At 38.1% G+C, this 22,550-nt stretch overlaps 1 protein-coding gene across 1 annotated transcript; it reads right to left on the reverse strand.

The window, feature by feature from the left end:
• Nucleotides 1–15,861: 15,861 nt before the first annotated feature.
• LOC127643796 (tumor susceptibility gene 101 protein-like) lies at nucleotides 15,862–22,313 on the reverse strand. Its single transcript, XM_052126690.1, has 10 exons — nucleotides 22,135–22,313; nucleotides 21,964–22,051; nucleotides 20,556–20,621; nucleotides 19,881–20,044; nucleotides 19,580–19,706; nucleotides 19,385–19,445; nucleotides 19,012–19,109; nucleotides 18,600–18,802; nucleotides 17,863–18,087; nucleotides 15,862–17,772 (listed from the first exon to the last, which is right to left on the reverse strand). Exons 1-10 carry the CDS (start codon nucleotides 22,177–22,179, stop codon nucleotides 17,683–17,685), a joined length of 1,167 nt encoding a protein of 388 aa, XP_051982650.1. The 5' UTR covers nucleotides 22,180–22,313; the 3' UTR covers nucleotides 15,862–17,682.
• Between the last annotated feature and the right edge of the window lie 237 nt (nucleotides 22,314–22,550).

Consider the following 22,550-nt stretch of genomic DNA (forward strand, 5'->3'; position numbering starts at 1 on the left):
TCTCTCTCTGCTGCGAGTGCTCTGATAATCGCACAGCAAAGACAGAGAGAGAGAGAGAGAGAGAGAGAGAGAGAGAGAGAGAGAGAGAGAGAGCGCGCGCGCGCGTGTGTGTGTGTGTGATGCTCTGCCTGCGCCTGCGTGCGCATAACACAAATCTCATAAAAGACGCCGAAGAGCGCTGACTGATGTTGTGTTTGAATAAGAAATGTCTTAACGTTTATATGCTAGGCTTTATGAGAAAGTCGGAAATATAAACTCTTGTATTCTGATGGCTGCACTGTAATAATTATTATTATTTTCAAATGTCTGAAGATGGTTAATCGTTCTTGGAATTATAGGCCATATATTTTACTTTTTACTTTTAAAATTCTCCCATCATTTGCTCGCCCTCATGCCATCCCAGATGTGTATGACTTTCTTTATCCTGCAGAACACAAATTATGATTTTTTTTTGAAGAATATCTTAGCTCTGTTGGTCCATACAAGTGAATGATGACCAGAACTCAGAAGGTCCATAAATTATATTAAGGCAACTTAAAAGTAATCCATATGACTTCTGTCTTATATACAGCCACAAGGCTGTATATTATTATCTCACCCTCTCTTCTCCCTTTTCTTTATCATTTCCCTTTCAACTCTCTAGTTGAGACTGGGTCTGAGTAAACAAGTGTCAGATACTCCATTAAAATGAATAAGCAAGACCTATGCAGAGCAGTGGATAATTTTTTTTTTTTTATCTGTTCAACCACACCATTTCACTTGAAGCTGATTTCATGATTGTTTTAGTGATTACCCTTATACAACAATAAATCTCAGTCCTAGTAGTCTCTGTCAGTCTGAGAACACTCTGATGTGATTAAACCAGAGGTCAGCTGTGGTTGTGACCATCTGCTTTTATTTTTATCACAGAAGCTAGAGATATAGTGAAAAGGCTGATGAGACTGACCTTTGAATATCTCTCTCAAATAGGCAGACACTTACCACAATGACTGACACAGAGAGAGACTGACATGTCATTGGACTTTGCAGGTTAACCTCAACAACAACAGGGGTTTTACAAGCTGATATTCCAATTCATTAATTGCACCTCCTTCCCCCATTTTATTTAAGCCATTGGCTAAGCTGTAAAAGCTATAACCTGACAGTTAAATCAATCAGCACTCTCTTTTGTCATTCAGCAATGGCTCACACAATATAAAATCTGCTTATATGGTAAAACATTATTTAAACCACTTTTCTTCTGTTGAATCAGAATTATCCAGTCCAATTGTTTGGAAAATATTCTGAAGTTAAAGTTTGATTTAAAGGGAGAGGTGGGAAGATTTATTTAGTCAGCCTAAAACAATGACTGTTCATGCACGGTGCACAAAGAAAATCAAATATATTACAGGAAGAGATGTGTACACTAAATCTCCTCCTCTGTGAATACTGAGTGCCTGATGGAAGTTTGAATAGTTTGGCACTTCTTTCCAAAATAATTAAAAGTATAAAAAATAGGAGCTATTATGAACAATGTTTCAAACAATTTTATGAACTATTATGAATTGTCTTAAGTGATTATGAATTTCAATATTCAGTCAAATATAAAACCTATTAACATCATATTTAAGTCTTAATTCAAAATTAATAATAAGAACATGCCCATCTGCAAAATATAATATTCAGTCAATAGAAGTGAAAGCAATTGCTGCATTGTAGTGGACTCAGGGACTGATGAAACATTCTAAGAAACATATAGCAATTCTTTAACACAGTTTGTGGTTGTTGAAGTGTCACGAGGCATTACGTGGGTTCATTCAAGTAAATAAAAGTCAATACAATTTTTCCCTAATCAGAATCAAAATGTATTTATATAGCTTTATTCAGGGACGTGCACAGACATTTTGAGGGGCAGGGGCTAAAGTGGAAAAAAAGGCAATTCTCATAATTATTTATTAAATAAAAATGTTTTAAATTTTTTTTTAATAATGTCATGGCAAAGGCTGTGAATACTTACGTACATTCGATTTTAAAAAAAGATTTTAAACAAACTTATTTCACGTTGTCATTATGGGGTATTGTTTGTAGAATGTTTAGGAAAATAATGAATTTAATAAATTTTGAAAAAAGGGCACTGTCTCTCGAGGAAGCCGCTTTTGATGTCTATGTGTGCACGTGCCTGGCTTTATTGCCAAGTAAGCTTAAATATACAAGGAATTTGTCTTGCTGACAGAAGCTTCCAGTGTGCAAATACAAAGACAGAGATAATAATAATAATAAAAAAAATTATAGAAATAAAAAGGGAAAAGAATACACCACACACAAATTTGAAGTTAGAAGTTTACATACACTTAGGCTGAATTCATTCAAACTAATTTAACTACTCCACAGATTTCATATTAGCAAACTATAGTTTTGGAAAGTCCGTTAGGACATCTACTTTGTGCATGACATGAGTAATTGTTCCAACAATTGTTTACAGACAGATTGTTTCACTTTTAGTTTACAATTCCAGTGGGTCAGAGGTTTACATACACCACGTTAACTGTGCATTTAAGCAGCTTGGAAAATTCCAGAACATGATGTCAAACCTTTAGAAAATTAGATCTGATTGGCTAATTGGAATCAATTGGAGATGTACCTCTGGAGGTATTTTAAGGCCTACCTTCAAACTCAGTGCCTCTTTGCTTGACATCATGGGAAATCAAAATAAATCAGCCAAAATTCCTCCGAAAATAAAAATGTGGACTACCACAAGTCTGGTTCATCCTTGGGAGCAATTTCCAAATGCCTGAAGGTACCACGTTCAACTGTAAAACAATAGTATGCAAGTATAAACACCATTGGACCCCGCAGCATCATACCGCTCAGGAAGGAGACGCATTCGGTCTTCTAAAGATGAACATAGTTTGGTGTAAAAAAAGTGCAAATCAATCCCAGAACAACAGCAAAGGACCTTGTGAAGATGCTGGTGGAAACAGGTAGACAAGTATCTATATCCACAGAAAAATGAGTCCTATGTCGACATAACCTGAAAGGCTGCTCAGCAAGGAAGAAGCCACTGCTCCAAAACCGGGGGGGCAAATATCTTATTTTTTTGGAGAAATGTCCTCTGGTCTGATGAAACAAAAATTGAACAGTTTAAACAATCATGACCATCATTATGTTTGGAGGAAAAAGGGTGAGGCTTGCAAGCCAAAGAACACCATCCCAAACATGAAGCATGGGGGGTGGCAGCATCATGTTGTGGGGTGCTTTGCTGCAGCAGGGACTGGTGCACTTAACAAAATAGATGTCATCATGAGGAAGGAAAATTATGTGGATGTATTGAAGCAACATCTCAAGACATCAGCCAGGAAGTTGAAGCTTGCTCGCCAATGGGTCTTCCAAATGGACAAATGACCCAAAGCATACCTCCAAAGTTGTAGAAATATGGCTGAAGGACAACAAAGTCAAGGTATTGGAGTGGCCATCACAAAGCCCCGACCTCAATCCGATAGAAAATTTGTGGGCAGAACTGAAGTATACATCAGTTCCGTCTGGAGGAATGGTCAAAATTCCAGCAACTTGTGAGAAGCATGTGGAAGGCTACCAAAAACATTTGACCCAAGTTATACAATTTAAAGACAATGCTAACAAATACTTAAAGTGTTATGTAAACTTCTGACCCACTGGGAATGTGATGAAAGAAATAAAAGCTGACATAAATTATTCACTGTACTATTATTCTGACATTTCACATTCTTAAAATAGCGATCCTAACTGACCTTACACAAGGAATGTTTTATACGATTAAATGTCAGGAATTATGAGTTTTAATGTATTTGGCTAAGGTGTATGTAAACTTCTGACTTCAACTGTGTGTGTGTCTGTTATATACAGAGGCAAGGAAATGTATGGCAGAAGAGGTAGGGCATGTTGGATAAATATATATAGACTAAGCTATGTGTATTGCACATAATTACTACTCAATTGGGCAGTTTTAACGATTCATGAGATGAATAGCCTGAGGAAGAAAAAAAAACAAAAAAAAACACCCGTTCCTGTGCCTGACGGTTCTGGTGCTCAGTGCACTGTAACGCCTGCCAGAAGGCAACAGTTCAAAAAGGTATTGGGCTGGGTGAGTAATCCTCTCAGCAGTCCACACTCTCTTTTGTATACTTCTGATGTCCAATTTCATAGCTGAACCAAACAAGACAGATATTGATCATAGGACAGTGCATAGGACAGACTCAATGACTGCGGAGTAGAACTGTAACAGCAGCACCTGTGGTAGGTTGAACTTCATCAGGTGGTGAAGGAAGTACAACATCTTCTGAGCCTTTTTCCACAATGGAATCATTGTTGGTATCCCACTTCAGGTCCTGAGAGATGGTAGTGCCCAGGAACTTGAATGACTCCACTGCTGCTACAGTGCCGTTTAGAATGGTGAGCACTGTCAATGTTGGGGTGTTCAGATGGTGTAATTTTGTCTGGAAAATAGCTGGGATGATGCTGGGTGTTGAAAGCTGAACTGATGTCCACAAAAAGGATCCTTGTATATGTCCCTGGTCTGTCCAGATGTTACATTATATGATGCAATCCCATGTTGACTGCATCATTCACAGACCTGTTTGCTCAATTAGCAAACTGAAGGGGATCTAGAAAGGGACCAGTGATGTCCTTCAGGTGGGCCAACACCAGCCTCTCAAATGACTTAATGACCATTCAGCTTCAAAAACACTCCAATCAGTGCAGTCAAAGCAGGCTTATAGTTCCAGCTCTGCTTCATTAGTCCATCCTTCTACAGTCTTTACTACAGGTTTAGCAGATTTTATTTTCTGCCTGTAGGTTGGAAGATGATGAACCAGACGGTGATCAGAGAGTCCCAAAGCTGCTCTAGGGACAGAGTGTTATGCATCCTTTAATGTTGTGTAGCAATGATTCAGTGTATTTCTGTCTCTGGTTGGGCATGTAATGTGCTGTTTGTATATGGGCAGTTCACGTGTGAGATTTGCCTTATTATTATTTTTATTCATGGAGATTTTAACAAGTGAGTCTGGGTATTGTTGTTCCCTGTCTGATCTGCTCAGCCAGCTGTTGCAGAGCTGCATTCATGCACGCATGTGGAGGAATATAAATACTCACCAGAATAAAAGAGAAAAACTCCTGTGGTTTGATAAAGAGCACTTCCAAATTAGGACAGCATATCTTCTTTAACATAGTGTTATGTTCTGTAAGGAATTCCCTGGGCTGCAATACTATTCCAATCCACTAAGGAACACTGTGTAGGATAAATATAGCCTGTCTGCAAGAAAGCGAGAGTTGAAGAGCTCGAAGTAGTGTGATGGAGTGAATAAATGTGCAGATGATGTTAACTGGTAGTCTTCTACTTTTATTCATTTGAATGAAGTAAAACTCTGCTTCCGTGCCCATGCTTACATCCTTTCTTCTAATGGTAAGAGAGCCTGCCATACAATTCACTACATGGAAGCAAATCTTCCAAAATGACTTGCTAGTCACAGAAGCATGTGGCGACACATGGCCTGATAACTACAGGCAGTTATTTTACATTGCCTTGGAACGGAGGGCCAGATACTTTTCTATACTCTGCCAAATGGAGGTACGGCTCTTGAAGCTCACTTTATGCCCAAAGTTAATGCTGTTGTGACTCTACATAAATTCAGACAGCGAGCATAGTGCTCTGAAGAAACCATAAACCAGTACTTAACGGAGTCATTTCAACTAGCTGTTGATTGTCAGTTCGGAGGAATGGAGGACGAAATGCTGCAGAACCAATTAATTGAACAAGCAACCTTTATAATTTATCTTTTTACTGAGCTTAGAGGTGCTACAATGTAGCAGCTACATTGTTCTCTCAAACTGATTTGCAAAGTACAAATCACCAACTTCCCTTACACGAGGGGAGTCAAAACCTGACCGAATTCATCACTCATGATGGGTTATTCAGATTTACGAGGTTCAACTTTTCAAAAAAATTATGAAAACTGTATTTGTGGGCTTACCAGGAGTACACAATTATTTGGATGACTCATTGTGTATGGACAGGATAAAACTGATACCAATTTACATGCAGTTCTGAGCCGACTCACTAACATTGGCAGAATTTGCTATTCTACATGTTCAGTTTCAGACCAGAGTAGGATTCGTTATCTAGGCCATGACATTTCAAAAGACGTACAGCACCCTAACCCTGATTCAGTTGAAGCCATTTCAAATGCTCCTGCCCCAACTGAAATGCCTGCACTATGGTCTTTCTTAGGCCTTGAATCTTGTTTTAGCAAGTTTATTCCAAATAATGCAATGGCTGTAGGACCGGACCCCACTGCCAGCTACTGTGAAGATTAATGTGTCACAGAATGTGTCATTCACATGGACTGAAGCAGCTAATGCAAGTTTTCAAATGTTGAAACCGCTATTAGTCCACAGCCCAGTCTTGGCTCTGTTTGACCCTTCCTTACCTATGTACATGCTCACTGATGCTTCGGATTATGGCATTGGAGACCAGACAGAACGTCCAATAGCATTTGCCTCTCGTAAATTGAAACCAACCGAAAGAAAATACATTACAGTTAAGAAAGCAGCATTAGGTTGTGTCTGGACAGTAACTTACATCTCCATAAGAAGGTTTAGCTTAAGAACTGACCATCAAGTGCTGCCTACAATACTGTCCACTAGATGAATGAACAGAGCAGGAATGAGAATAGCTTGTTGGTCAGCCAGACTTCTTTGTTTCAAATACAATCTGGAGCACAAACCAGGAAAATCAAACTTTGTTGCGGATTGTTTACCACATTTGCCACAGCCCATTTCTGGTGCTGACCATGAAGATGAACCAGGGATTATTACAGAGATCTCAACGGACCTTTCAAGATCCATTCCTGTTAAGGAACTCTTCGAGACCAGTGAATCTTACCCAGAAGGGTCCAAGCTACATGCTCAAATCAGGCAGGGATGGCCTAAAATATATTAAAAAAATTATTAGTGCATTATGGGCTTACATTCAGGCGAGACTTGAGTTAGCTGTAGATAACATGTATATCATGAGAGGTCAGAGACTAGTCATGCCAGTTGCTTTGTGCCCCAAGTTTGTTCACCTGTACATGAAGGGCACCAGGGAATGGCAAGGACCAAACAATGGTTAAGAGAACTTTACTGGTGGCCATGTATGGACTCTGATGTGCATTTGACTATTTCATTTTGTACTGCCTGCCAGTCCTGTGATAAAACTGCCCGAATTCGCCCTGCTGCATTACAGCCAGTGGATTTGCCAGATGGTCCATTTCAGAAAATCGTAACAGACACTGTGGGACCTTTTGAGGAAGCCACATATGATTGCTGCTTTGCCATCACAATGGTGGATTATTATAGCAAGTGGCCTGAGGTTGCATTCACCTCAAATGTTACAGCAGACACGGTAACAAAGTTCCTAGCATCTGTGTTTGTGAGAGAAGGAAACCCACTTCCTTTAGTCAGAGATAATGGTCCTCAGATGACTTCTACATCGTTTGCTGATTTCCTTGCTGAAAGAGGAATAAAACTCATTCGTTCAAGTGTTTAATGGCCCCAAGCGAATGGTGCTGTGGAACAAAACAATGGAATCATGTTTTGAAGAACTGTATCCAAGTAGCTGAAACACAGCAAAATCCTTAAAAAAAAAAAAAAAGAAAGAGTCACGTATTTCCTCCAGAGATACAGAGCTACGCATTTACCTACCTTTAGCTACCCAGGAGTTTGACCATGCCGTTGAAAGGGAGGAAAATGTGTTCAACGTTGAACAACACACGTGCCTTGTGAGAATGTGAAAAATATGTTTATAAAAAAACTCAGACCAAGCATTATGTGTTGAGTGATGGTAAGAGGTGGAATGCAGCCCACTTGTCTCTTGTTCCAGAGAACACCCAAATTGCATTGGAGGAGGTTCAGGTAAGCTCAGGAACTGAGAGTCTTTAGGAGTACACAGGCTAGACAGCCTCCTGTGTGGAAAAGACTGTTACAAAGTGAAAAACTTTCAGGCATTAGTATTATAACAAACATGGTTGAAGTATGCTTGTTTAAAATGTTATTGTGTTAAATTCTTGTTATTGAGTGTACTGCATAGGACTGGTTATGTTGATATACACCTGAAAGTACATGCTGTGAAAGTACATATATAATGATGTCATTGAAGTTATACTTCATCATTAGGTTGACGCAGAGTTAAACTGAATGATTCTTTCACTATGAGTTGAACTCTTTAAAGTAAGAGGGGAATGTTATGTTCAGTAAGGTATTCCCTGGGCTGCAATACTATTCCAATCCGCTGGGGAACACTGTGCCTGTCTGCAAGAGAATGAGAGCTGAAGTGATCAATGGAGTGAATAAACCTGCAGATGATGTTTAACCGAGAGCCATCTATATTTTTTCATTTTAATGGGGTTAAACATTACTGTACACCAACTTTCATTGATGTAAAAGCATGTTGTTTTCCCGTTAACTCTGCAATGTGATCCGCTCTGAACCGCTGAAAACCCTGCAGATGTAACGCACTGTCCGGAATGACTTCACTAAGCCAGGTTTCTGTGAGGCACAAGGCAGCAGAGTTTAAAAAAATCCTTGCTTGTGCGGGTGAGGAGATGTAGTTCGTCCATTTTGTTAGGAAGAGAGTGGAGATTCGCTAGATGAATACTTGGCAACGCTGTTCGAAATCGTCTGAGCTTGACCAGCTTCCCTTGCCTGCATCTCATAGCGTGCTTCAACAACACCGCTGCGCCTCCTACTAAAATGTAAAGCAAAATGTCTGAATAGTACAAAACTGGGAAAAGATTGTCTGGTATGTGCTGCCGAATGTTCAGCAGTTCGTCCCTGGTAAAAACTGATTGGAATAAAATTGTTAAACACTGGACAAACAAAAACAAAGAATGAGAACTCCACACCGAGGCTGCCATGAGGCGACATCTTGTAGAATGAAAAACATTTAAAAAATGTTGTCATATTTGAATGAACTTATTGAACTCTCAACCAATTGGGTGTTCTTACAATGAATTGTTGATGTATATTTGTAAGTGTTGGCTGTGTATATATTTCCATGTAAAACATTATCATACAGCCCAAGAACAAGGGTGACTAATGATAAATTAGCTCTGCTCTGAAAAGGGAACAGATTTTGTAGTTCTTCAAATTCATCACCGTGCCAATTTGAAAAATATTATAGAGGAATGGGCAACATACATTAGAAACCATACAGAGAGCAAAAAAAAAAAGCAATTTTCTCTCTCTCTTTCACCTTCATCTTTCTTTCATTCACCTTCCCCTTGGTGGGCTTGGATGAAGCCATGGATGATGATTAACCTTTAGCTCAGTAAAAGTGCCGTTCACCATAAGTCCTGTTGTTTTTGAAAAACAAAGTTCTTATGTAGAGAAATGTGATTGTATAAGACTAAAATACTTTTCTTTCTCTCTTAAAAAGTGTTAGTCACCTAAAAATTCTGGTTTTATTTGCTCACCTTCATGTTGTCCCAAATTTTCTTTTTCTTTATACTGCATTTCTTTTTGTGTTCTGTATAAACACAAAAGAACATTTTAAGCAGTATGTTAGGGAATGACACTTTCATTGTATGGAAAAAAAATTTGTGATTCAAAATTAAATGGTGACTGAAGTAACATTCTGCCAAACATTGCCTTTTGTGCTCCAGAGAAGAAAGCCAAGTTTGGAACAACATAGAGGTGAGTAAATAATTACAGAAAAAGGCAGAACATTTTTGGATTAACAGTCTCTTCAAGGGGGAGAAAGAGATTTGTTAATATTAGGATTTGTATTCAATGGGTGCTTCTCAATCGGAAGGCTGCAGACTAGTTAGGCTGGATATCTCGGCTGCCACTTCATCAAGCCTAGCTTCAGCCTCAGAAGGACTGGTCTAGGAAGGACACAGCCTAACTAGGCTGCAGCCGTCTGATTGAAAAGCACCCAATGCATCTCTGGACCTTTGCAGTTGCAGCGGAGTGTGATGATCCAATGCTGTGCTCCTGAGTTAGGGAGCAGAGGTAATGGCAACAACGACGCTGTTATTCGATTCTTGTTTAATTTAGCCACACAAAAAAATAGCATGTTGAGGAAATATTTGATTTTCAAATACTATGTCAAAGCAATGTTCCAATTAATAGAAACACATTGTTGTTTGTATTTGCCAGAGGATTTATGACTCACCACTGTTGACAATTCCGATAGGGGGAAAGGTAGCAAACAATACTGTTTCCCTGCTTAAAAAAAAAAAAAAAAAAAACACTTCCATGCTGGTCTAGGCTGGATGATGCTGGATAGTGCTGGTTTGGTGCTGGCCTAGCTGGTCGTTTTATCAGCAAAACTTAGCTGCTGGTTAAGCTGACCAGCATGGTCTTTCTGAAGAAGCTGGTTAAAATTGTTGGTAGCAACTTTAGAATAAGGTTCTATTTGTTAACATTAACAGCATTAGTTAATGAGTAAGGAACAATAGTTTTACAGCATTTATTAATATTAGTTCATGTTAAAACATACAAATTATTTTTAAAATGTAGAACAATTATTAACATTAGTTAATTAGTTCTATATGAACTAACATGAACAATTGTATTTGTATTAACTAACATCAAACAAACATAAACAAATGCTTTAAAATATATGTTGTTAATTGTTTATTTATGATACCTAATGCATTGGCATACATTAACGAATGGAACCTTTTTGTAAAGTGTTTCCAAATAATTTAAAAGACTGGTGCCGAGACCAGCACACCAGTATCACATATTGGGGCTCCAGCACCCAAAACACAACATAATATAAAGGTGACCAGCAATGCTGGTATGTGCAATATTCAGAAATTGCTTTTGGGTGGGCCTTAATAAAATTGGATGGGCCGTTTTCACCCCATTGTTTTTTCCAAAGTTTTCCTTAAAAACGAATTGTCCGAAAAGATGCATTCATACAGTTCTTTTCACGCTTTCAGAAATCAGAGTATATGCTTTAAGTATTTATAAGTATACATTTTAGGTCAAAGAATCCTCTCCAATATTCTGGGTGGTCTGGGCCAACCACGGCCCACCCTTGGCTACGCCACCTGGCAATATCCAAAGCTCTAGTGACTAGTTTATCACTGAACATTTGCAAACCCTGTTCAAAGCTAAGTCTTTTCCATTTCACCAGCATATTCAGGCTTAATGCCTAGTTAAGTTAATCATCATCTAAATATAAACTTTTTTTTTTTTTTTTTACCATTTTACCAGCCTTTTCTATATGTGTTGTTTAGACTATTTCAATTTGTGGGTAGAAATGTGCTAAACTTACATTGATTAAAAGCTATCATACTTACAGGTATCACATGGTTGCCAGGCAGCAGCACATGAATCTATGCCAAGATACATCTCTCCAATTCAAAATCAAAGAACATGAGAATCTTTTCAGCAGCTCATTAAGTTACCACCATGTTATGTAGGCTTAGGAGAGAATAAATATATACAGCTCATCCTTAATTATAATGAGAGAGAGATGTTTCTTGGGTAAATAATTACTACATAAGGCACAAATTGTTAGCAATTAGGAGGAGACTCTGGTGCAAGCAGAGATAATTTAGTCTGCACTGCCTTAATAATTGCACCATGGCTAACACATAATGCTGTGTTGCAATTGTAGTCCCTTCGAATCAATGCAGTTACATTAACCCAAGCTCTCTAGTTAACCCCTGACTTAAAGGAACCACTCGGGTGTGATCTAATGATGCCCCCCCCCCCAAAAGCATGGACATTGGTTTGATGTTTATTTGTAGACTTACTTTGTTTGCAGCAATTATTGGATAAAGTGTTGCTCAAGATCCTTTTCAAATGAAACTTCCAAAAGAAAATCCTATTTGATGTACATCTCATTTTAAGTGCATCACATTCCGCTATTAGACTGCAATAAAATTCAAACTGAATACCAAACACCTTCTGGCCACCAGTTTGGGCAGATTTCACTGGTTCTCCAAGCTAACTATCTAAATTGGATTCTGTTATTACACCCAGTCTTGAGTTTGGAAGCTGGATTTCAAATCCTGAAACCCTCTCTCTGCACCAAATGGCAGAATATCTAGAATATTATGCAACTTGAACTGGCCAAGAGAGGAAGTCTTACTGACATGTAAAGTGAGCATTCACAGATGGTTTTGTCATTACGCGCTCACAGTCTACTAAGAAGGACTTCAAAGGATGAATCGATGCCACCTCCAACTTTAAGACATGGGATACTTCATGTGCCACTGCCTGCTTGGATTTAGGATGGACCTCACCAAAATGGCCTGCCAGTTGAACTGCGATGCACTTCACTGATCTCTGCTTGTATTATCTTTGTCTATTGATTGACTACACTAAGAAATAAATAGACTATCAATTAATTGTCAACAAAAGCCTACATTAGCCAAATAGCAAACCAAATGCATCTACGTGAAATTCTTCAGTTAATCCAGGATGGACTTTAAAGACATTATCATTAATCTTAGTTCTTATAAAATCTTGTTTAAACTTTGACCCTTCATACTTAAGTTTTCTTGGTTTAAACCTTGACTTGCACAACACATAAAAAACTAATACTGCCATTATATTCATGCTGTTTAGCTAGAGGGGAACTGGATGTCTGCACCATGCTTTTGCTCTCTGTTCCCATATATCACAAATATGGGATCTTCTGGGAATCCATATTGGTCATTTCAGTCAAACCCTTGTTCCCTGGGTTTTGCCTAGAGAGCTTTCTTAAATTGGGGTCAGCCGGCTGTCAGAGAGCAGGAAACCTATAACATTCACATACACAACATCACCGTGCAGCTGGGTCCAACTACAGTTGCGCCTTCCAAAACGGTCAGAAATCTAGGGGTAACCATTGATGATGGGCTAAATTTCACAGACCACATTTCAAAAACTGCAAGATCATGTAGATTTACACTCTACAATATCAGGAAGATAAGATCCTTCCTCTCTGTACATGCCACACAACTGCTCGTTCAGTCCCTTGTCATAACTAGACTGGACTACTGTAACGCTCTCATTGCAGGCCTTCCTGCATGTGCTATTAGACCCCTGCAAATGATCCAGAATGCAGCAGCACGTCTGGTCTTTAATGAGCCTAAGAGAGCACATGTTACACCACTCTTTGTCTCTCTCCACTGGCTGCCGGTTCATGCACGTATTCAATTCAAGGCCCTGATGCTGGCATATAAAACAGTCACTGGGTCTGCTCCAGCATACCTAAAAACATTTATGCAGAGCTACGTTCCCACCAGAAGCCTGCGGTCGGCTAAGGAACGTCGCCTTGTCGTACCAAAACAAAGAGGCACCAAAACACTTTCCCGGACTTTCAGTTTCATCATACCACGGTGGTGGAATGACCTTCCCAACTCAATCCGGGAAGCTAACTCACTCTCTACCTTCAAAAAACTGCTAAAAACACATCTTTTCCAAAAGCACTTAACCGGTCACTAAAAAAAAAAATATTTTTTTAAAATATTATTTACATTTCTTGTTGCACTTAAATCTGTTTGGTGTACTATTCTGATGATAGTGAAACTTTGTAATATGGCACTTTTTGTACCACTGTCTCCCTAAGATGATTCGCTGATGTTCTTCCTCTTTTGTAAGTCGCTTTGGATAAAAGCGTCTGCCAAATGAATAAATGTAAATAAATGTAGAGCAACTTTCAGCAGACAGACCATCAATGTTTCAGTTTGGTCTTGTCAGAGCTTTGTCAATGACCTGACACCTTCACCAGGGTCCTCTGCCTCACAAGGAAGCCATTGAGGCAATGCCAAGGTGACACATTAAGCCCCTTAAAGGGGTCATGACATGAGAAACCAAATTTGCCTTGATCTTTTGGTATATAAGAGGTCTTTGTATCATTAAAACGTCCTGCAAGTTTAATATTTTAAGACGTCCTCCCCATTCTAAACGAATCATTTATTTAATCAAGCTCAAAATACAGCTCGTTCTGGATTCATGGTTAGAAGTGACGTGTCGGTTAGAAGTGACGTAACAGCGTTTGCATATGACCGCCTCCAGCACAAGATAACTACGCTTTAAGCGCAAGACTACGCTCATTTCAGTATCGCCGTGCGCCTCACAAGTGTTCAGTCGATGGACAGCGAGCTCTGACAGAGACTACTTGTGCACAGGAAAATTACGATGCCACACAGATGTGCTGTTCCTGGCTGTGGTCAAACAAAACCTCTGAATAAGCTGCCGAAAGATCCAGACGTCAGGGAAAAATGGATGCAGTTTATTTTTTGCGGACGACCCAGTCACGGCAGTGTTAACTTAAGCGTTTGTTCTGTACATTTTAAGGATGACTGTTTTGAGAACAAATCTCAATATGATGCTGGCTTTGCCAGAAAACTGTTGCTCAAAGATAAGTCCGTGCCGACTATTCTGGGAACAACGACGACGCAAACTGTAAGTAATCTATTTTAAACTTTAAACTACTTTTTAAAGCGCAATTTCATTCATTATGAATAATCACAGTGTTTTTACTTAGTTTACTTGCATATTGTTCTGGCTGGGGGCGTCAATAATTGATACATAGGCACTGACGTTAGCCAATCATAACAGTGGGCGTTAACACTGAAGTCTTAAATGGAAAACGCCCCCAAAACAGACTGTTTGAATCAGAGGATGAGAAACAGGGTGGGAAAAGGTCATAAATCACTAGATTTTAAAAGTTTTTCTTAAAAAAAAATATATTAATACTATAATTGCACCTAAGGGAACATAATAATGCAATAAAAAAAACCATGTCATGACCCCTTTAAAAGGTATTTATGTGCTTTTTTTTTTAATTAGCTTTTTATCGAGGGTTTATAGGCCTGATCTGAGATACTACATTAAATACATATTACGGTAAATCAAACAAGACTTTTTGGCACCTTTGAGATTAAAGACATTCAGAGTAAATGTAATCTTTTCACTGGACATGAGAAGGTTATCAGTCAGTGCAGTGGCACTACGAGCAATTGAAAAAAAAATTATATGACAAAAATGTGAAATTTAAGCAAGATTTTACCAAGAAATACAATAGAGTGTAAGGTAAGGCAGAGAGGGTTGGGTTTAAAGGCACACAGGTTGTTATGAGGTTACACAGAAGGTTAGTGATTGAGGTTAGCAACTATGACAGGCCCATTAGCTCTAACATCTCTACCTGCAGACACATCACTGAATAGAAGCAATGAGTGAATTAGATTTAATATCACATCCAACCTCCACAAATCTTCTGTCCCCCCAACCCAAATCCAAATAGCACAGGTTCTAGTTACGGTGTGCCGTTTCTTTCTCCCGTGTGCAATAAAACTGATTAGAGTTGAAACAGTTGGCTGGTCCTACCCTCCTTCACATCTGCTGGATTAGAGGCTGAAGCCCATCATCTGTGAAATGACATTTCAGATCGCCAAACAGGGACAGTGCAAGGTGGAAAGTGTATATGTATGTAGTGTAAGAGGGCAAAAGGTAGAAGGGGGCAGAAGATACAATATGCAAGGTCGCACATCACCGGTAAATGGTTCACAAAGTATGTGATAAGCATTTATCAGTCAAGTTGTAACCAGACTTACTGCAATGAAAGATATGAAACAAATGCACTTGTAATGATAGATATGGAAAAAGTAATAAACAATATGCATTAATAAAAATGTGGCAAAAAGTTTTTAAAGTAACTGCAACAACATTTGCGCTCAACGAGACTAAAAATCAATACTAACGGCATTAGGGTAATGCACATATATAAATCTTGAGCCTACATAAAGGCTATTACATTTGTTTCATTTCACATGTTATTATTCAGAATAACAAGTGGTCAAAGTTGGTGTTCAGAGATTTAATGTGCATATGCTTTTGACTTTGACCACTTCGCCTTTTATTTCCACCATAAAAGCAGATGATTGTCCGTTGGCAAGCAAGAATCCAACAAGAACTGAATGCCAATTAAGAATCAAAATATTACAAGTATTGCCACACTTGACTTGACACTTGGCCAAAGACTGCATCATAATTCCTTCTCTCAACAACACACATCCTCAGTGGGATGTGGAATTTAGTGATTTAGAGATTCAGAGGTCAAGTAAAGTATTATTCAGTGTTGCTCACTGCAGTCAAAGGAAAAATCAATTTGCAATATTTGAGTAGTGTTTTTAATAGTCAACTAGCTGGTGCAGAACAATTACTCGATTACTTGTTTACATTCCAAATATAATATATAAACCCAAATATAAATGTGCATATGCATATACTGTATGCTACATATGTTAAAACTTGGTTGTTACAAGAAAGAAGCAATGGCCTTTGGCATAAGTGACATAAAACCTGGCGCAACCCATATTGATGCACCGTATATAAATATATGAGAACACAAAAGAGATTTGAGTGTGTGTGAAGGAGGTTGACTCTTTAACAATTACGAATCTTACATTTTAAAACAATCCTATAGCAAAGGACAAAGATCTACTAATGTAGTCTTACATATTTAGATAATTGAAAAACAAACCAGTCTCAATGTTAATTATCTTGTTTTCATTTCAGATATTTACTTCATAAATACCCACATACCTTTAAGACATACTACGCAATAAATCAGTTATTGCTTGGTTTCACATCATTCATGATTCTAATGAAGTTACAATTCATTTTAAACTATTTTTAACACATTTAGTGATTAAACAATACTTTACATGTTTTGCAATAAAGAGTTTCTTTTCATATTCTGTGGTTTTATATATCATATATTGAACAGATATATAATAGTTCAAGCTAAAGATATCTGCTTAATATTCTCAGCGTTATACATGATTTTTTAACCTGCTGTTTTAATGTTCCTCTGCACACAATTACAAAGTACATTCAAGCAAACTGAATGCTTATCAACCGTAAATAAGAATAATTATGTCAGGCAACACATTTATAAATTACTAGAAGAACTGCAAAAGTGTGTTATGTAATGTAGGGTGACTACAATTTGAACACTATTTAATTTTGAGTTAAAAGATTGATTTACTACCTAAAAATAAAAGTGCTGATTTTAAGACAATTAATCCATACGTATTTGGAGATTAAACAATATAAAAAAGACTAGCATTAAGGCAACACACATTAAATTCCCAAACCTCTTTCCCTTTACCCTATATATGAAAAAGACTATTGGAAGAATACGAGGCACAATTTACAAAAAGTGCAATGATTCCTTTTAGAAGGCTATGCTAATCTCCTTAACTGAGCAAAAATGCCTATTGCAACTGTCTGTCTTGCAACTTTCCTTCCTTTTCCCTCCCTACAAAATGTAAGAATATTAAAAGGTCACTTCATATAGGTTTTTAAGCACATAAAAAAGGTATACTCCATTCACTGGTTGTCAATCACAGTAATGTTATGAATGTACACTGGCGGCCAAAAGTTTTTAATAATGTGCAGATTTTGCTGTTTTGGGAGGAAATTGGTACTTTAATTCACCAAAGAACAAAATCTGTACATTATTCCAAACTTTAGGCCACCATTGTAAATTTCCATCTCACTGTTTCACAGACATGTAAAATTTTGGTCCTGGTAATATTACATTTATAAACACTGTGATTTACTGTAGGTCACTGTCTGGAAAAGGAGGGTTCAAAGCCTACAGTTCTTGGATGAATAAAATGCAGGGTCCTCACCATAAAGTACAAGTGATATCACTGAAAAAGTTATTTGAACAGGTCAGTACAGGTCACAAAGACCTGCTATTTTTCGGGCCTTCTCCATCAAGGCTCGTAACTGGAACTGTTTTCTGGAGAGAAGCCTCACATGCTGCAAACAACCACAAACACACAACAGAATCTTCACTCGTCATGTTCTGGTTTGTGTTTTACAGCTCGGCCAAGATGGCTGTGGACTCACCTTGAGAAAGATGTCCAAGTCAATTACACCTTTGTGTAATGCTTCTCCAAGGTAGAAGATAGTGTCTTCTATGGCATTTTCCTCAGCGTAGAGGTTCATAATCTGCTTATAAAGTGGTGCAGTGGGCACAATCACATCATCAATGTCATTGTCCTCGGACTGGTTCTCCATTTTCTCCAAGGCAACAGTCAGCTCAATGAGCTCAATGTTTCTTTCCACATCAGCCTGCAATACAACAAAATTCGATTTAGTGCAAGTTTTCAGGCAGATACCTTCTTATCAAAGAGCCATTACTAGATTGTAAACAGTAGGATACAAAAGTCTGAGACCACATTGAAAATATGGTATTACTTTTACCATTTAAAAATGCAAAGTCTTGAGCTTGTAGTAAAAAAGTTGATGAAGAAGAAATATTTAGGCTTTTCCACTATTTCCAGGACCCTTATCAAATGCAAGAATATAGAACATTGACAATCCTTGCTTCCATTGAGACACACAAGATGCTCTTTGGAACATTCTCAAATCATGCTTGGATCATCATGTTTTGCACAAACTTGAGAAGAATGCAAATTAGAATAATTTCACTAGCGATCTCAAACTCTTGAACCCTACTGCAAACGAGTTAAAAGCATCAAGTCACTATTAGCAGAGTTATCACCAATATAATGCATGAGAATGTTTCACCCATTTCAATTGTTATAGTACAACTTTAGTAAAATGCATTTTTACTCTTGTACCATCTCAAGGTCTAGTTTGGTCACCATCTTCTCCAGCTTCTGGTGACCTTTCGTCAGGTCCTCCTCTGTCCGTTTCAGTGCATCCAGCTCTGCCTGAGCTCGATCCATCTCTTCTTTCATCCTCCAGCGCAACTTATCACTGACCGCAGACACCAAAGATGCACGGATTGTGTCCTCTCCAATGGTACCGTAAGCGGTGGGACCTGAAACACAGAGATTAATTAAAGTCTCATTGAATGCATGGTCAAAGCAAAATGGTTTTAAAGTATTAAAGCACAGTGCCTTTCTGAAATAAGTTTATGTGCTTATTTTTGTAACTGCTACAAAATGTGGGATCGATTAGTCTCTTTTGACTCTTGATTTCTCAGATTTCATTGTGGACTTAAGTAGCTCATGTAACATGCTTGCTTACACACTGTATTGATAGAAGACACTGGAGCATAAACAGAGGTAGCTGTGGTAGTGGGGTATCCAGAACCTGCTGAAGGATAAGGGTAGCCCTGAAATCCACTGACAAAAAGAGGTAAATACATGATAAAATCAAGTGCATAATGGAGATAAAGTAAACCACTAAATGGGTGTTTGGTTACTCAGTGGTTAGACAAGTGGGAAGGAGGTAACCACAAACAAGTCACTTTCTTTAACCAAAGTCTAGACCAGGGTTGGAGAACAGAGTTGGGAAACACTGCTCTAGACTTCCATTTTGTTTTCCCTCAATTAACTTGCATACTTCTGAAGGAAGGATTGATATTTTACATGCTGACTGGTAAACTGAAAGCACTTACCCTGGATTCGTAGAGTGACTTTGGCTAAATGGCAAGCCTGGTGTATTTGGCATACAAGCAGCTGGAAAAACATTGCACTATATAATTACTGATCATTTCAATAAGTAGTCTAAATAACCATACAAATTGGATGTAAATCAAAACATTTCTTATCTAGCAGATCAATTAAATGGTCTGATACAGTTTTAAACGCACTGTTGGGTGGGCCAGCTGCTGGAAATGCTGGGTAAGATGTCTGAGTGGCGGGCCGTGAGAAGACGGGTGGTTCCTCTCCAAATAACAAAATCATCACCTGGATCAGTACAAGCAAAGCTGACTGGGGCTAAAAAAGAGGAAGACAGCAAACAACATAAAAAAAGAGAGTTTGAATTGACCTGCACATAAACGCATGCATATAAAAACAATCTATTGGAAGTTCAAGCCATATTAAATTAAAAAGACAAATTTTGTGACATGATGAATGAGGACACAAAGAAAAATAACACAAGACACTCACAGGTTTCCATTCATGCAGGTAAGGGAGGTAGACCTTTCCATTAGCATCAACATGTTTCCCTGTTTTGATCATCATGGCACTTGTGGGTTTGACAAAACAGATGGGAGGATTGTAGGGATAGGTGTCGAGAAGCCACAGGCATATGGGAATGTTATACACATTTCCTGCAGATAAGGAAAATATTATATTGGGAAAAGTATCCAACCTGAGGAAACTACTGATCTGGATTCTCTTAGACATGTCTTGGTTGGCTATTTCATGTTAATAGAGCAAATGTAGATAAAATACATAAAACCATAATAGAAACAAAATATTCTCTATAAGATTCTTTAACAGTATTTGTGTATAAAAATTCTAAACGTTTTCCTGTTGACATCGTACAAAACAAGTCCTTCAGAATATTGTCTGTAATAAAACAATGTCTAATTATATTAAAAGCAGAACAGTCCAAAATAATATGTTTCACAGTAAAATTGATGGTACAATTGACTGTAATAGTCACTGTGTTGTATGGGTTTTGAGTTTTAGCAACTCTACTACAGAAATACAACTGAGATTTTGCAAAGGTTATGAAGAGTATATCTGAACAATGAGACATCTGAACAATGAGACAATCAGTTGCAATGGGAGTCTGAGGAGTGGGTAATAATTATTTGGAAGCTTTGCTCTTTATACCTCTGTAGTTTACTGGCACTGTTCCTGCAAGGCTCAGCAGCTCTTTGGTGGAGCCATCATTGAACACTGAAATAAAGAAAGCTAAATTAGTATATATACAGTTGAAGTCAGAAGTTTACATACACCTTAACCAAATACATTTAAACTCAGTTTTTCACAATTCCTGACATTTAATTGTAGAAAACATTCCCGGTCAGTTAGAATCACTAATATATTCAAAAAATATGAAATATTTTACTATAGTAGTACAGAGAATTATTTATTTCAGCTTTAAGATATTTCATCACATTCCCAGTGGGCCAGAAGTTTACATACACTTTGTTAGTATTTGGTAGCATTGCCTTTACATTATTTAACTTGGGACAAAATTTTTGGGTAGCCTTCCACAAGCTTCTCACAAAAAGTTGCTGGAATTTTGGCTCATTCCTCCACAAAGAACTGTTGTAACAGAGTCATGTTTGTAGGCCTCCTTGCTCGCACACACTTTTTCAGTTCTGCCCACAAATTTTCTATCTGATTGAGGTCAGGGTTTTGTGATGCCACTCCAATACCTTGACTTTGTTGTCCTTAAGCCATTTTGCTACAACTTTGGAGGTGTGCTGGGGGTCATTGTCCATTTGGAAGACCTATTTGCGACCAAGCTTTAACTTCCTAGCTGATGTCTTGAGTTGCAGCTTCAACATATCCACATAATGTTCCTTCCTCATGATGCCATCTATTTGTAGAGTGCACCAGTCCCTCCAGCAAAAAGCACCCCCACAGCATGATGCTGCCACCCCCATGCTTCATGGTTGGGATGGTGTTCTTCAGCTTGCAAGATTTTCCTCCAAACATAACAATGGTCATTATGGCCAAACAGTTACAGTTTTGTTACATTAGACCAGAGGACATTTGTCCAAAATATGTGTCCCCATGTGCACTTACAAACTGTAGTCTGGCTTTTTTATGGTGGTTTGGGAGCAGTGGCTGCCAGTGTAGATACTTGTCTGCTGGTTTCCTCCAGCATCTTCACAAGGTCCTTTGCTGTTGTTCTGGGATTGATTTTGACTTTTCACACCAAACTACATTCATCTCTAGAGACAGAATGCGTCTTGTGGTGAGAAGAATAGCATCTCAGAATACTATTCTCACATGCAGGTTGGCACTGTTTTGGCAGCAAGTGGAGGACCCACACAATATTAGGCATGTGGTTTTAATTGGCACGTTAGGGGGACCATCATGTCAAACTTAATACAAACAAACGTTTTCTGGAAAACCAAAAACGTACCTTAAAGCTCTGTTCTGGGAACATTCTGGAAACCAAAACTTAACGTTCCCAAAACGTTCCGGGAACCAAACATTGTTAGTTTGGTATCTAATTATATTGCTTAAGTATCCAAGTAACTATTTTAGTAACTTGAAATCTTACCATAGTTGTCGATCACAGGTTTAAGATCTTTGTACTGAGACGTCACGTTTGTTATGTCGCGTACGGTCAGATCCCTGTATTTATACATCTGTACAAAGAAAATACACGATTACCCATAAAGTGCCAGATTAGCTTTGTAAACAGGTTCTTTGGAATGCAAGTGTTACATACCTTAGACAGCATTTTCCGTAGAGCATTTTCGTTTATAGACGCCATACTTAAAATTATTATGAATGAATTTAAATGTCCAGTTAAATTATTTAGAAGTTGTTTTAGTTTATGTAAACTCGTAAAGATCAAACCTTCTCATCTCTGTTGGAAACAATCACGGCTGGAAAGCTCTAGCTCATTTTCGGTCAGCTGGCTGATGACGCAGTAGTCAGAAGTTTGAAGTGAACGCCCTGGAGATCATTGTTTCATTTAAAATTTTACATCAAATGTATCCTGTTAAAGATACGTTAAGAAGATTTAAAATAAACTTAGAAGAGTCTTGTGTTTTTTGCCAATCTAATAAGGAGACTATTTTTCATTTATTTTATCACTGTATGTACACAAAAATGTTTTGGTCTGATTTGGAAGAATATATA

Source organism: Xyrauchen texanus, chromosome 1 (genome assembly GCF_025860055.1).
Source record: "Xyrauchen texanus isolate HMW12.3.18 chromosome 1, RBS_HiC_50CHRs, whole genome shotgun sequence".
In the NCBI taxonomy this organism is placed as follows: Eukaryota; Metazoa; Chordata; class Actinopteri; order Cypriniformes; family Catostomidae; genus Xyrauchen; species Xyrauchen texanus.